We start from the raw sequence: 12,764 nt of genomic DNA, 5'->3' as shown, positions 1-12,764 counted from the left end.
GAGTGTAGCCAGATGTTTCACATCTGCATATCAGGATTACAGACTTTAAACCCCATCTCTCCACTCTGACACCAACTTTTTGTTCCAGGGGTGCAAATTTTTAAATAATATAACCAAACAGCAACAATAACAATAATCTGATACTAGAAGATTCTAACTGCGTAATTAATAAAATAGCGATTAAACATCATGTTGTACCTAGTGCCCTTCTTTGATGGCTCTCAGTTTCTCCTGTAATTTTATTTATGCCTTTTGTTTCAATAGATACAACCAACATTAAGCTGTAGTGTTTAAACATCTTTTTATGCACTCATCTAAGGAAAAAGCAGCATCCTTTTGTTGACTAGTCCTGCACACTGTTTAAAAATTGATTAAAGCAATTGTATGGCTGGGCATTTCTTGTCCCAGATCTGGACAAAATGTAGCCACGTAAATATACAGATGTAGTCCACAAACAATCTGCTCAATGCTATCTGGCATAGAAGTCATTTTTTTCAACAAATGTCAACCTAGAATGTGAGTATGCTATATAACTGGAGTTTTAGATTGATTTAATTCCTGCCTTAAATTTTGCCCCTAAAGCCTACAAAACAAAGCTTCATCCATAAGTCATATCCTCCTGGATATCTTATTAACTTACATATATCATCTGAGTTATAGAAAGTAATATTAGGTTTGTTTAGAAACATCAGAACATATGTGTGTTATTCGAATTATTGTTCTCATAATAATTAAATGAAATGCTCTCCCTTTGCATGTCTGCTCAACTACATACTTTACAGGGGTTAAAATTTCCAGTGATCTGTGACAGAAACATATTTGCAGCTTATGCCAGCTCTGCTGGTGTAGGGGTTTAAAGCTCTGAGTATGACTCAGTCAACCAAAATTTAAATAGCATCTGGAGCACCTAGTGGAGGCTGACATGCGGGAAAATGGAATAGTGCTGTTCTGACTACTCACCTTTCTTTTGGGAAAGGCCTGGTGTGCACATGTATGGGATGCATATTCATGTCAGAGGGCATTACTTCTGTAGCAGCTGTCCAGGGAGTTGGATCCTATGAGCACATTACTCATGGAAACAGGGGATGTCCCTCACATCAGGCTCTCGCACAAGGGGGGAGAAAAGGGGATAATGCTGTGACGTGAAACACATCTTTTACAGTGTGCAAATATGGTGGTTCCTTGGCCCTTACAAGGCCTCCTGTGGTCACGTAAATCACCATCATCAGCCCCAGGTTCAAGGTGTTAGGGGGCATGATCGAGAAATGGCATGGAATCATTAGTGTGGCACAGCAGTACCAGTATTTATTTCTGTACGCCATTTCTGAATACCAGTACAGAAATTAATTCCAATGCTGCACTTCAGCCATACTGAACTGCTTCAGTGTGTTATAAGTTGTAGCAGTTTAGCAACTTTCTGCAGTCTAAGAAGTTTATTTTTTTTTTCCTTTCCTCAACAAGGTGGCAGGGTGCAGAAATGGGACCAATATATCTGATTCAATATCCCTATTTTATTTCATAGAATTACAAAAAAAATGCTGTGACAGATGTCATCACTTGCCACCTTCCCACCCATATGTGAAGACCAGGCTGGTACTAAAAAGATAAGAATTCCGCCACTACCAACCAGTATTACCTCCCCAGGTATTGAGGGGAATGTGGTTATCGTCCTTCAATCCCCTGCCCCAAATATATCTTTCAGCTACCAGAGGGGTGTTTTCTGAAGTCATACTGCTGGTAACCAACAGGTTAAAGTAAAAATCTAATTCAACATCCAACTAACCAAATGCAACCTCTCACCAAAAGCATAAATGGAATATGCACTGATGTCATGATTATGAGCTTCCAGTATTCACACCCAGACCATCATCAGCCCCAGGTTCAAAGTGTTAGGGGGCCTCTTTCTTACCATTCTGCCTCCAAACCAGACTGTGTTCCAGTTCCACTTATCCACAGTACCTGTCTATCAAGCAAACTATTATTTTGACAAATACATTTAAATGCGCACGCGAGCACACAGACACACACACACACACACACACACACACACACACACACACACACACACACACACACACACACTCAAAATTCTCAGGGAAGGCTGGCAGAATTCTCCAGTTCTCCAGAACATTCTTCCTGGCATGGTACTGATAATACCACTCTAGATATGGCTAGACACCAAGAACATCAGTTACTTGACCATTCCTGATTTAGTCAGATATAAATAACAAAAATTAATATATCACTGTTAGTTTGCTCAAGTGATGTGGCTATCCAGAAGAGGGTACCTGCCAACCTGCAATGATAAATAATCCCCCTTCTCAGATAATAAATAATAATACATAAATAATAAAGTAAAAAAATGTACTTAAAAATAAAGTCAAAACAGTGTTAATACAATTAAATATGTAGAGGTCAAGGCAATGTGTAGAGAATATAGAAATAATAGTCAGTTGTAGAGACTGAATATTTAAAGAAAAATCTGTTCTACACTGTTATAAATACTCAAGTGGTCTCTTATGGATGAAATACTGGACCTAACTATTTTGTTAGTAAAATTATACAGGGCAAAATTCAAACAGCAGTTTATATAGTTGTATCAAGATCTCCCAACCAAGACTAAAGTAACTTTGCTTTCAGATCTAAATATGCATATACCTCAGTTCATTTTTGTTACCACATACAAACATGGGACTGCATCATATTATATCAATTATTTTTTCCCAAAGGTAAATTTGAGTAAGACTGAAATGTTTTCAGTCAACCAAATGGCCACAGAACTTAGAAAGGGGATATAGTCTTCCCCAGTTGTGTGGAACTGAAAACTCCCAAGATATTTAGGGTTATTGTTAGACAGTAACTATTAGAAGATGATTAGTATGAATATGGAGCAATTTTTGTGACAGTCTTTTTTTCTTTTGGTGTACTCATGGAGGAAAATTAGGCTTTCCTGGGGGAGTACAATTTCAGTCTTATAGATGGCCCTCTCTCTTAAGCTTTAGTACATTTGTAGGTATTTGTCTATACCTTCAACCTGCAAAAGGTTTTCAGGAATTAAACACTTGATGCTACAATTAATTTGGGATGATAAAATGACAAGGTATTCCTAAACATATGCTTCATCTAATGTCAGATGATAGTCGCAGTGTTTTGTTATAAACACTTAGGAGCAGTAAAGTCTCCACCACCCTTATGGGCTGAATTTGAAGTCAGAATGTTGAATAGTACCTCATATAAGACTTTGATCTGCTATGTAAATAACTGCATGTGCCAGGTACAGAGATGGCCATTTTAGCATAGCCAAAAAGGCCCTCAGGAAGTTATATGGCATATTCCTAAACCTGGAGATCTAGTATCGAGATGTTCCAACCTGGGGAAATCCATTTCTAAAAGTAGTTAATAAACTGCTTATTTGGAGGTCTTCGGAAAACAAGGACCTTAATAGAGAGGAACAGTTATTACTACATTACAGGAAAGATGATGTATGCTTTGTTAAATTTTCTCATTTACAGGAGTCCTATAATATCCATACCAAAGACTTTTGAAAATATTTCTAGATGTGATATGGTTGTCCTGTATGCCTTAGCATCTTTTCCTGGTCCTAAGGGCATGTTTCCTAATGCCAAAGCTTCACATTTGTATATTTTGCTTTTTATTAACCAGGTGTCAACATATATAAAAAAATAGATCCTAGATCACATTACTCACTCTCCTGATAGAGGCTTCCAGCCATGCCAAATAACCCAATGTAATATTTTTTTACAGTCTGTAACAAAAACCTACATTTTTGATGCATCAGCAGAGATCGATTTTCTGGGGATATTGGACACCGGCATATATGGCAGAGAAGGGTTATCATGAATCAGAGATGTGTCTGATTTATCCATGGGTGATATCAGATGAGTTACATATTTACTGGTGTTGTGGTCAAATCAGAAGCATATGGGGTGAAAGTTGGCAGATAACATATTAGGTTTTCCTTTTGGATACTGGGAAGCTTGGGAGACAATTTTAAGCTATCTACCCCTAAAAACATGGCTCCTTCAATGTTTGATAATTAAAGGGTTTTATATAGTCTCTGAATGGAGACCCCTGGCATCATCATGGTAAATTACACTGCAGCCTTTCATAAAAAGATATGCTGACCTTATGTGTTTCAATGTACATCAAAGAACTGCATTACATAGCTCAGAGGAGATAGGGAGTCATTTCAGTTCCAGCTTGTTGTTGCTATGGGAATGCACCTTGCAAGCTATGTCACATGGTAAGTGTAAAGTGCTGTGATTAGATAGTCAGTACATTTATTTGACATGGTAATTGGTTCCTGTAGACTACTGGCAAGGAGGTATTAAGCTATGACCTATGACCTGCATTATCTTTTAGTCATGCATTATCCCTGTTTCTGCTTTGTTAGTTACCATGCTCACTGATGATTTTTTTAATGTTTTATGTTTTCGGATAATAATATATTGTCGGTTCAGTGAATGTTAACTTGGTTTTATGGTTATGTTTTTGCAATAAAAAAGAGCAAACAGTGGACTTTCTCCATACAGATAGGGCTGTAGCTTTTGCAGAGCCTAGACTATGTTCAAGCATTCCTTCTGAATTACTGTATAAGATTCTTACCTGGACAGAAGTTGGGGGCATAAATACACAACAGTGTGTTTCTTTCCCTCTGAGTAAAGCCCATATCCCAGTGTTGGAAGTCTCTACCTGTACAATTAATTGTTCACAATAAACAGGTCTGGCTGGTAAAGAAGGTTTACTTAATGTCTCCTTAAGTTTTAGAAAGACCGCACATTTTAAATCAGAATTTTTTTTTTAACCCCTGACATCACATTTATGTCTTAAAAGACTATAGAACATTTTAATGTTTCAGATTCTAATCATATCCAAGTGTCATTATTTCTCTAGAGCAAGGCCAGTAATGTAAGCTATCTGGACAAAAGGCAGAATTCAGGAAGTAAACCAAGGAGTCAGCTGCCTGATATATACTTAATCACAATTTGTGTTCAAAGAGAAGGCTCCAAATGGGCCTCTCATGAATAGTTAATCAAGGTATTCAGTGTGTTTAGCACAGTCTTTTTTCACTACATGATTCATTAACATGAACTTCATTTTTATGTGATTTCAGCAGGAGGCACAGCCTATTCAACAGTTCATCTAATGGTTACATGAACAGGTTTAATAAAAAAAAATTGATTATATATATCTATATATCTATATATCTATATATATATATATATCTATATATATATATATATATATATATATATATATATATAAAAAACTAGAATCTTCAGCTACAGTGATTGCCTAGCAGTGCTTTATGTACAGTATTTTATTTATTTATTATTTATTTATTATTTGTTGACCGGGAATGTCCGACTAGGTTCCACAGAGCCTGTTTTCAGTGGAGGCCCAGGGAGAAACGCTCCAGATGCATGTCTTTGGAATGTGGGAGGAAACCGGAGTACCCGGAGGAAACCCACGCGAACACAGGGAGAACATGCAAACTCCACACAGAAGGCACCCCAGCCGAGAATCGAACCGGAGAACCTCTTGCTGTGAGGCGACAACGTTAACCGCTGCACCACTGTGCCGCCCAGTAAGTGCAGAGAGGCGCATGTGCTATGCTAAAAATTTTGAAAGGGAATGCTAATTCACAGCATTGGAGCAGGCTTGTAGACCAGGTGCAAGCATTGTTTTATGAAATAGTGGTTGGGCTGAGGATGGAATTATCCAAGCAGTTTGCACTGACCCACAATGTGTTTATACTAATCATGAATTAGAGAGATGGGCTAAGGCTGGAGTTGACCCAAACAGCTTGTGCTACTCCATAACATGTTTATGCTGTCTCAGGAAGTTATACTGTATCAGTGGCCAAGATAAGTTTGTCCTCAATCTCACATAGAAATGATCCAAGACCAGGCTCAGTGTTTTGATTATTATACAACCTGTAGCTAAAGGCTCCCCACTGAAATGTCAGGACTCACAATGCCAAGCCCCAAAATGCTGAAAACACGACCTAAATACAGGGGAAAAGTGGATATCAAGCATTACTTTTCTCCTTTAGACTTGTTTTATGTAGGAGGTAAACCTCCCTGCACCTCCAAGCATGAGAGACAAGCCCCCCACCCCCTCCAGACTTACATATACCAATTCTGATATTGCCCCACCTTAGAGAAAAGGGAATATTCTGTGAAATATCAGTCTCAGGCTATGTCAGGATTTTCAGTCATTGTCTGTACATTCTGGGATTCAGCATTGAAAATCACAGCTTTTCAAATGGTTACCACTTCTAAATAAAGTCAGCTTTTTGATGAGCTGAGTGATTATAGTTACAAAATATATGCTATTATGAAGCAGTGTTCCATTATACACTAAACTGAAAGCCAGTTGACTGAACAAAAGTTAAAGAATGTATGAGTTACCAAACCTTTACAAAAATAATGTTTCTTTGAAATGTTTCTTTTGTAAATGTGCATAAACTTATCAACTAATGTGACTCCAAGACAATCAAAGTTTTGGAGTGAGAGTAACTAAGACGAGGGAGGGAGACTTTGTTTGTTTATTTGTTTGTTAATCAGAGTAAAAGGCTGATCCAAAGGACCCTTTCAAAATCCATCCCAAAATAGCAATAACCAAGGCTGAACAAATACATAATTAGCATGCAATGCACAGATTGCTGAGATTACGCACCAAAAACAGGAAAAAAAAAAGATAATTTGTTAAGAACTTTCTGCCATGAGACCTGATCTTAACAGTGCTTAGGGGTGCTTACAAAAGATCTATTAGGATCAAGTATCATGTTAGGGATTAAGAGAGGGCAGTTCTAGTTAACAAAGAACACTGGCAGAAGGTAGAACCACATTTAAAAGCTATTAGAACTTAAATCTGCCACACTTACATCATAAAGTATGGAAGAATGAAACAACAGCTTTTAAAGCTGTTAATTCTATAAAGGAGCACTTCATCTCTGTCTACTGTCCATACCTCTCAGCTATCCGTGATTTTGCAGAATGTCTCTGATTTTGCCTCATATGTTTACCTTGGCCTTCATAAAATGTATGAGTTTCTGGTAAATCACTGAGGATTACAGTCAATAACACCAGACATTACAATTTTGTACTTATTATTGCTCAAAAAATACCTTTTGTTGCAAATGTGTTAAAAACTGTCCCTGATTTTGTTCATTTGTCCCCTGTTATTTTTAGATTTGTCCAGAATTCTCAACCAAAGGTGTTGACAGATATGGAACTGTCTGTTTGACAGATCTAAGTGCTTTACTGTCTTTCAAGGCTAGTAAAACTCTTCACATTCCTGCACTTTTTCTTTCGTTTTTTTTTTTTTTTTGCTGTAAAAATCATACTTGGTGCAGATAAAGTTCCATGCACTAGAAATAATTATGATTGTGTCTCCAATCATAACCCTCTATTATGTGTTCTCAACATGGATGGCAAGATTCACCTCTCAAGCTTGGTATGCGTATGTCAAACACATAATAAGCTGGTTATGATGAGGGACCCGATCATAATCTTCTGCATTATTCTCAAAGAATTACAATCAGAAAGGTAAGGTAGCATGAGTTTGTACAGAAACAGAGAGTTAATAAACTGTTATTCTGATAAGATATTACACTTGTACACCTTATTTCACAGGATGGTGTGATGTAGCACACCTAGTGCGTTGGTTATCATACTATTTACAAACATACATTATGATCTTAAATTGAGGACATACTGCTAAAGTCTTAAGAGGGAAAATAATGGATGGAAAAGAAGGAAGGGGGGAAGGAATAGGTGGAAGGTGGAGGATGTTGGACAAGGAAAAGGCAGTGGTGGAGGTATAAAAGATTAACAGCAAATGAACATGAGGTATATTTGTTGGGAGATATAAGAGGCAAGGCTAGTAAGATTTATTTAATACCCAAAATCTGACATTCTGCTTGAGAGACTAGGACTTTCTTAAAATAAAGAGTTTAAACTGACTGATGAAGCTAATTTACTTTAAGCTTGTGGGAAAGGGATTCCCAAATCTTGGGCTCAAGAACATGGAAGGAGCACTCTGTGAAATGGAGATTTTTGTGAGGAATTTGCAGGATGGGTTTGTAAGACAGAGGTTCTAGAGGTGTTTGAGGAGTTCAAGGATACAATACTGGCTGAAAATAATGAACTGAGTATGGAATCCATGTGCCCCTGCTTGGACTGGTACGGTCTCTGATCAAAGGAGTTACTCCATGATTGGAGAGAAAATTTAGACAGTACCAATTGGATGAGTTAAAGAAGTTTAAATAAAATCTCCTATAATTTTGATGCTTCTGGAGGAATTGGCATTGAGAAATAATAAAAAAAAAGTAAATGTGTTTGAGATGGCTGTGTGGAGAAACATACATGAATACAAATATTATGTCTGGGTAGCATTTAAGTGGAATGTTAATAGCCATTTTGGGTCACAGTCATTATCGGATGAGCTTTGAGTTGGACTGGTGTTATTGAGGTTAAATTTAAGGAGAGATAAGATGCTGCTGCCCCTCGAGAATTAAAACATTTATTTATTATTTATTTATTACATTTTGTTGGATGGGAATGTCCAACTGGGCCAGAGGCCAGTTTTCAGTGGCGGCCCGGGGAGAAAAGCTCCACAGAAAATACAATACAAGTAGATTTTAGATAAACAGATTATCACAAATTAGAATGCAATTTTACAAATCAAAAATAAACATCACAAAAATAGTATGCATTTTTACAATATCAAAAACATCATATACCAAGAAGAAACATTACATGAGAATTGCGTGTTTACTGGTGCAGATCCTGGGGGAAGATCTACCTTGATGAACAAACACAACAGGATGGTGGGAAACTAAATTGTAGACATAAATATAACATAGGAAGTAGGCCTGAAGACCTGACATTTCTGGTTTATACCAAGATTCTGAGATAGCAAGGATGTTGGGGTGTTGGTTGGAAAGGAAGGAATAGAGTTGTTTCAGTTTATATAGAATGCTGACTGAATTTAGTTATACAGCTTTTAGGAGAGAAGAGTAGTTGAGAAGGGTCCTGGGTCTGATTCAATGCCCAAACATAGGAACATAGAAGAAGAAGGTTTATAAGAGGTGTTAAGTGTATTGTGAACTTGAGGAAGATAGAGACAGAGTGCCTGCATTTGCATGGTTTATTGGGATGACTTGTTCCTATCCTGACATCTAACATTCGAGTGGGAAGGACTGAGTGAGTGTGTTGGTGGTATGGACACTAGTACAAGGTATACTGATAGGAGAAGTGATTGTGGAAGGTTTCGTAGTATGAATGATATTTCTAGTGTGGCAAGAGGGAGTGATTATTATTTAGAGATGTGGAGGCAGAGAATTAATATCAAGAGAAGGTAATAAAAGTGTTAAGGAAGCAGTACATTGAGATCCTTTAGTGTAGCTTGTATACATTTCATATTATAGAGTGCATTATACCACAGCATGTAAAGTGACATGAGACACTGAATTCAGTTTTGAAAAGGTACCCTATTCTGGTAGTGTAAACAGGGACATTCCAGCCTTAATTCTAAACTTAGTGATTTCTGCACATATATCACTTAATTAGAGATTTCCAGATTTAACTTTGAACTTTGCTAGATGTGTTGACCTATCTATATGAAATAGTCTTGATCATGTGACACTACTTGATAAATTTTCCAATATTATTCACAGATTTTCTGTTGTGTGCATTTTCTTCTTTCACCAGAAGAAGCGAGTGTTCAAGCAACAGAAAATAGCAGAACTGTGTTTCACTGCAGCTCTGACCATGAATCTTGTACTGTTATGCCTAACCACACCCAACTTATTAATGATATAAGAGGTGGGTAAATCTCTTGTAAATCTAACAGCCTGAGTGTCTGATTGCAATTATACAATGGGACAAAATGCAATATGAATTTAAATGTGCCTGAAATTGAGAAATAGACAGCAATACTGCACTAACATTCTAATTACAGGCTGACCAATTAGCCCTCATATACCCTTCTTGGTTACATAGACTCCCCCTCCCCAAAAATACAATACATGTTCAACAACTAGTAGATAGATTAGTGCTCTGATGTTGTATACCAGATGATTTGTAGTTAATTTTTAGAATGGTATCTGACAAATGTTTATTTTCTTTCTTTTTTTTTTCTTGAAGTATTAATCTAGAGATTCAAGTCAAAAGTTTTACAAACAGAATCCCATCATCTATGCACAGCAGTGGATAAATGGGAAGATTGTTTACTTGCAAACTAAGCACTCCCCTTTCCTGCAAGGCCGCCAGACCTCAGAGTTAAGTGTATTTATGTTAGGAGGCATGGGGGGGAGTGAAGAGGAACACACTGCCTCTTTTTTCTTTCAAAATCAAAGTAAGTAGTTCAGTTTGTGTTTGTGGAATCAGTTTTGGAGACTTTAAATACACAGGATTCTTACAGTTGTGCCAAAATAACAATATTTTCTTTTTAGTAAAACCATAAACAGAAATGTCAGAATGTAAATAATCATAGTTAAGAGCAGAAGTTCATTAGTTTTGTCCAAAGTTATCTCTGTTGCCATAAACCTCACATGAAGACAACGAAATAGGTAGTCCATACTGAAAGTAGGCTGAATATGTAAGCTTTTCTCACTTTCAGTTTAGACATTTGTTGATGTAAGAGTTACTGGAAGCTAAATAAACCAATAGGTGAATAACCGACTATTGATTGCATGTCGGCTGAGGCTCAACAGTGAATCAAATATGTGGTTCCACTATCTGAAAGATTTGGATTCCAACTTGTTATTGCCATGTAAAAGCATATCCCACCACATCTGCAAATAAAACCTAACTCTTTTATGCATTGTTTTACTTTGAGTGTCGCATTAGAAAATGACTCATATTTCATATTATAGCTCAGCATTCTTGGAAAATGCAGTCAGGATCAATTGACTGCCTCTCTGTACAGCACTATGTATGTCAGGGGAGGTAGTGTTAGGCTCACACTGTCTACTGTAGTGTAATTAGCATGCAGTTAGCAGTTAGGTCATTGAACAGCAGGTTTAAATTAGAAGTTAATGTATAAAACGCAGAGCTAATCAATTATATTTCTGTCTTTTGCAGAACTTCTCATGACAACAAAATACCAGCCAAATCTGCAGCTCCAGAGAAAAAGGATAAAATGCCAGAGCAGAGTCAGTGAGTATTTAACCAATCCTTTCATTCATTAATTTATTCATTGACTTAATTAGCTTTAATCACAAGAATGCATTTTATACATCATAACAAAATCTGAAAGAAAGTTTGTATGCACAACCATTTTGTTTTCAAACAAGAACTTTTCTTTGTTTTCTTTTTCGGTGTGGCACCAGATACATTCTTCAGTGCAGTCGGTGTGGCATTAGGTACATTCTTCAGTGTGGTGTGTGTGTGTGTGTGTGTGTGTGTGTGTGTGTGTGTGTGTGTGTGTGTGTGTGTGTGTGTGTGTGTGTGTGTGTGTGTGTGTGTGTGTGTGTGTGTGTGTGTGTCCATGTGTGTGCAAGTATGCTTGCACCCCTGCATACAACCATCTGAACATGTTACTTGTTTTTTTACCAAGTCTACTGCCCAAAATAAACATTGGATCTTCATCCATGGATAGTAAGACAGCAAGCAAGTGAATGCAACAAAAGAAAAGTAATTCAATAGACTGTGTGTAGGAAAAAGTTAAATGAATGACTGAGCCCTTGATGCCAATGTTTTACTATACTATAAGTGAAATGTAACAACAACAGTGCAAATGGAGTTCCCTGTCTTAATTACTAAAGACAGCTTATCAAATTTTACATAAGAGTGAACACAAAAAGGTCGGGATGGAATTAGAAAACTGCATTGCTGTACTTGGGAAAAGCTCTCTTCCCATATCTGCCACATAGTAGTCTAAGCTCTCTCCCCATATCTGCCACGTAGTAGTTCAAGCTCTTTCCCCATATCTGCCACGTAGTAGTCTAAGCTCTTTCACTATATCTGCCAGGTAGTATTCTAAGGTTTCTCCCCATATCTGCCACGTAGTAGTGTAAGGTCTCTCCCCATATCTGCCACGTGGTAGATTGTATCTCATACACCCTCTTTACTAATATAAACAAGTCTAAGGTCAATACACCTTTAGGAAAGAGGAGTTTCCCTTCCAACAATTTCTAATAAGTTAGTGCATTTTCAGGGCTACCTAGCAGAAATTTAAGACCCAATGTTGCAACTTAACACTTAAAAAATAACCTCCAGTCGAAACGCAAAAAAAGTAAATTTGACAGCTTCCTATTACAATCTTATAATTTTTTTGCAGATGTCTTTGCTCATACACCTTCACTACTATTTATATATATATATATATATATATATATATATATATATATATATATATATATATATATATATATATGGGTCTACTTCATAACATTGAAATGCCATAACGTTAAATTTCAAAACATTGAGACCATAACATTGAAAACTGGATACAATGAAAACCCAAAACACTGAAAACTCAGAACATTGAAAGTGTCCTCTACTGCACACCCAAGGAAGCCGCTGTTTCCTCTTCTACCAACCCCACTTCTGCTTATGCTTCAGCTGCCATCATTCCCTCCCCTTTGCTGCCCTTCTGCTTGTCCCTTTGCACTGTGTCTGCTTCCTCTTCAGAATCCAGCCCTTCTTCTCTTGTACACTCTCCCATTTGTTGCATTAACCAGCCTCGCTTATTGTTTAACCATGTTACTCTCCTCATCCTTACCACTTTTT

The 12,764-nt window shown here is 37.2% G+C and overlaps 1 protein-coding gene across 1 annotated transcript in view; it reads left to right on the top strand.

The window, feature by feature from the left end:
- The window catches only part of LOC122790696 (purine nucleoside phosphorylase), a 759,528-nt gene that overhangs the window by 409,448 nt on the left and 337,316 nt on the right, over positions 1-12,764 (top strand). Inside the window, exon 2 of the mRNA XM_044058237.1 lies at positions 11,115-11,189. Within this exon, the coding sequence (XP_043914172.1) occupies positions 11,115-11,189 (75 nt within the window). The remainder of the gene's footprint in view (positions 1-11,114; positions 11,190-12,764) is intronic.

The sequence above is a fragment of the Protopterus annectens genome, chromosome 16.part0 (genome assembly GCF_019279795.1).
Source record: "Protopterus annectens isolate FY-2018-M chromosome 16.part0, PAN1.0, whole genome shotgun sequence".
Taxonomy (NCBI): domain Eukaryota; kingdom Metazoa; phylum Chordata; order Ceratodontiformes; family Protopteridae; genus Protopterus; species Protopterus annectens.
This window is presented reverse-complemented; position numbering and strand designations above follow the sequence as displayed.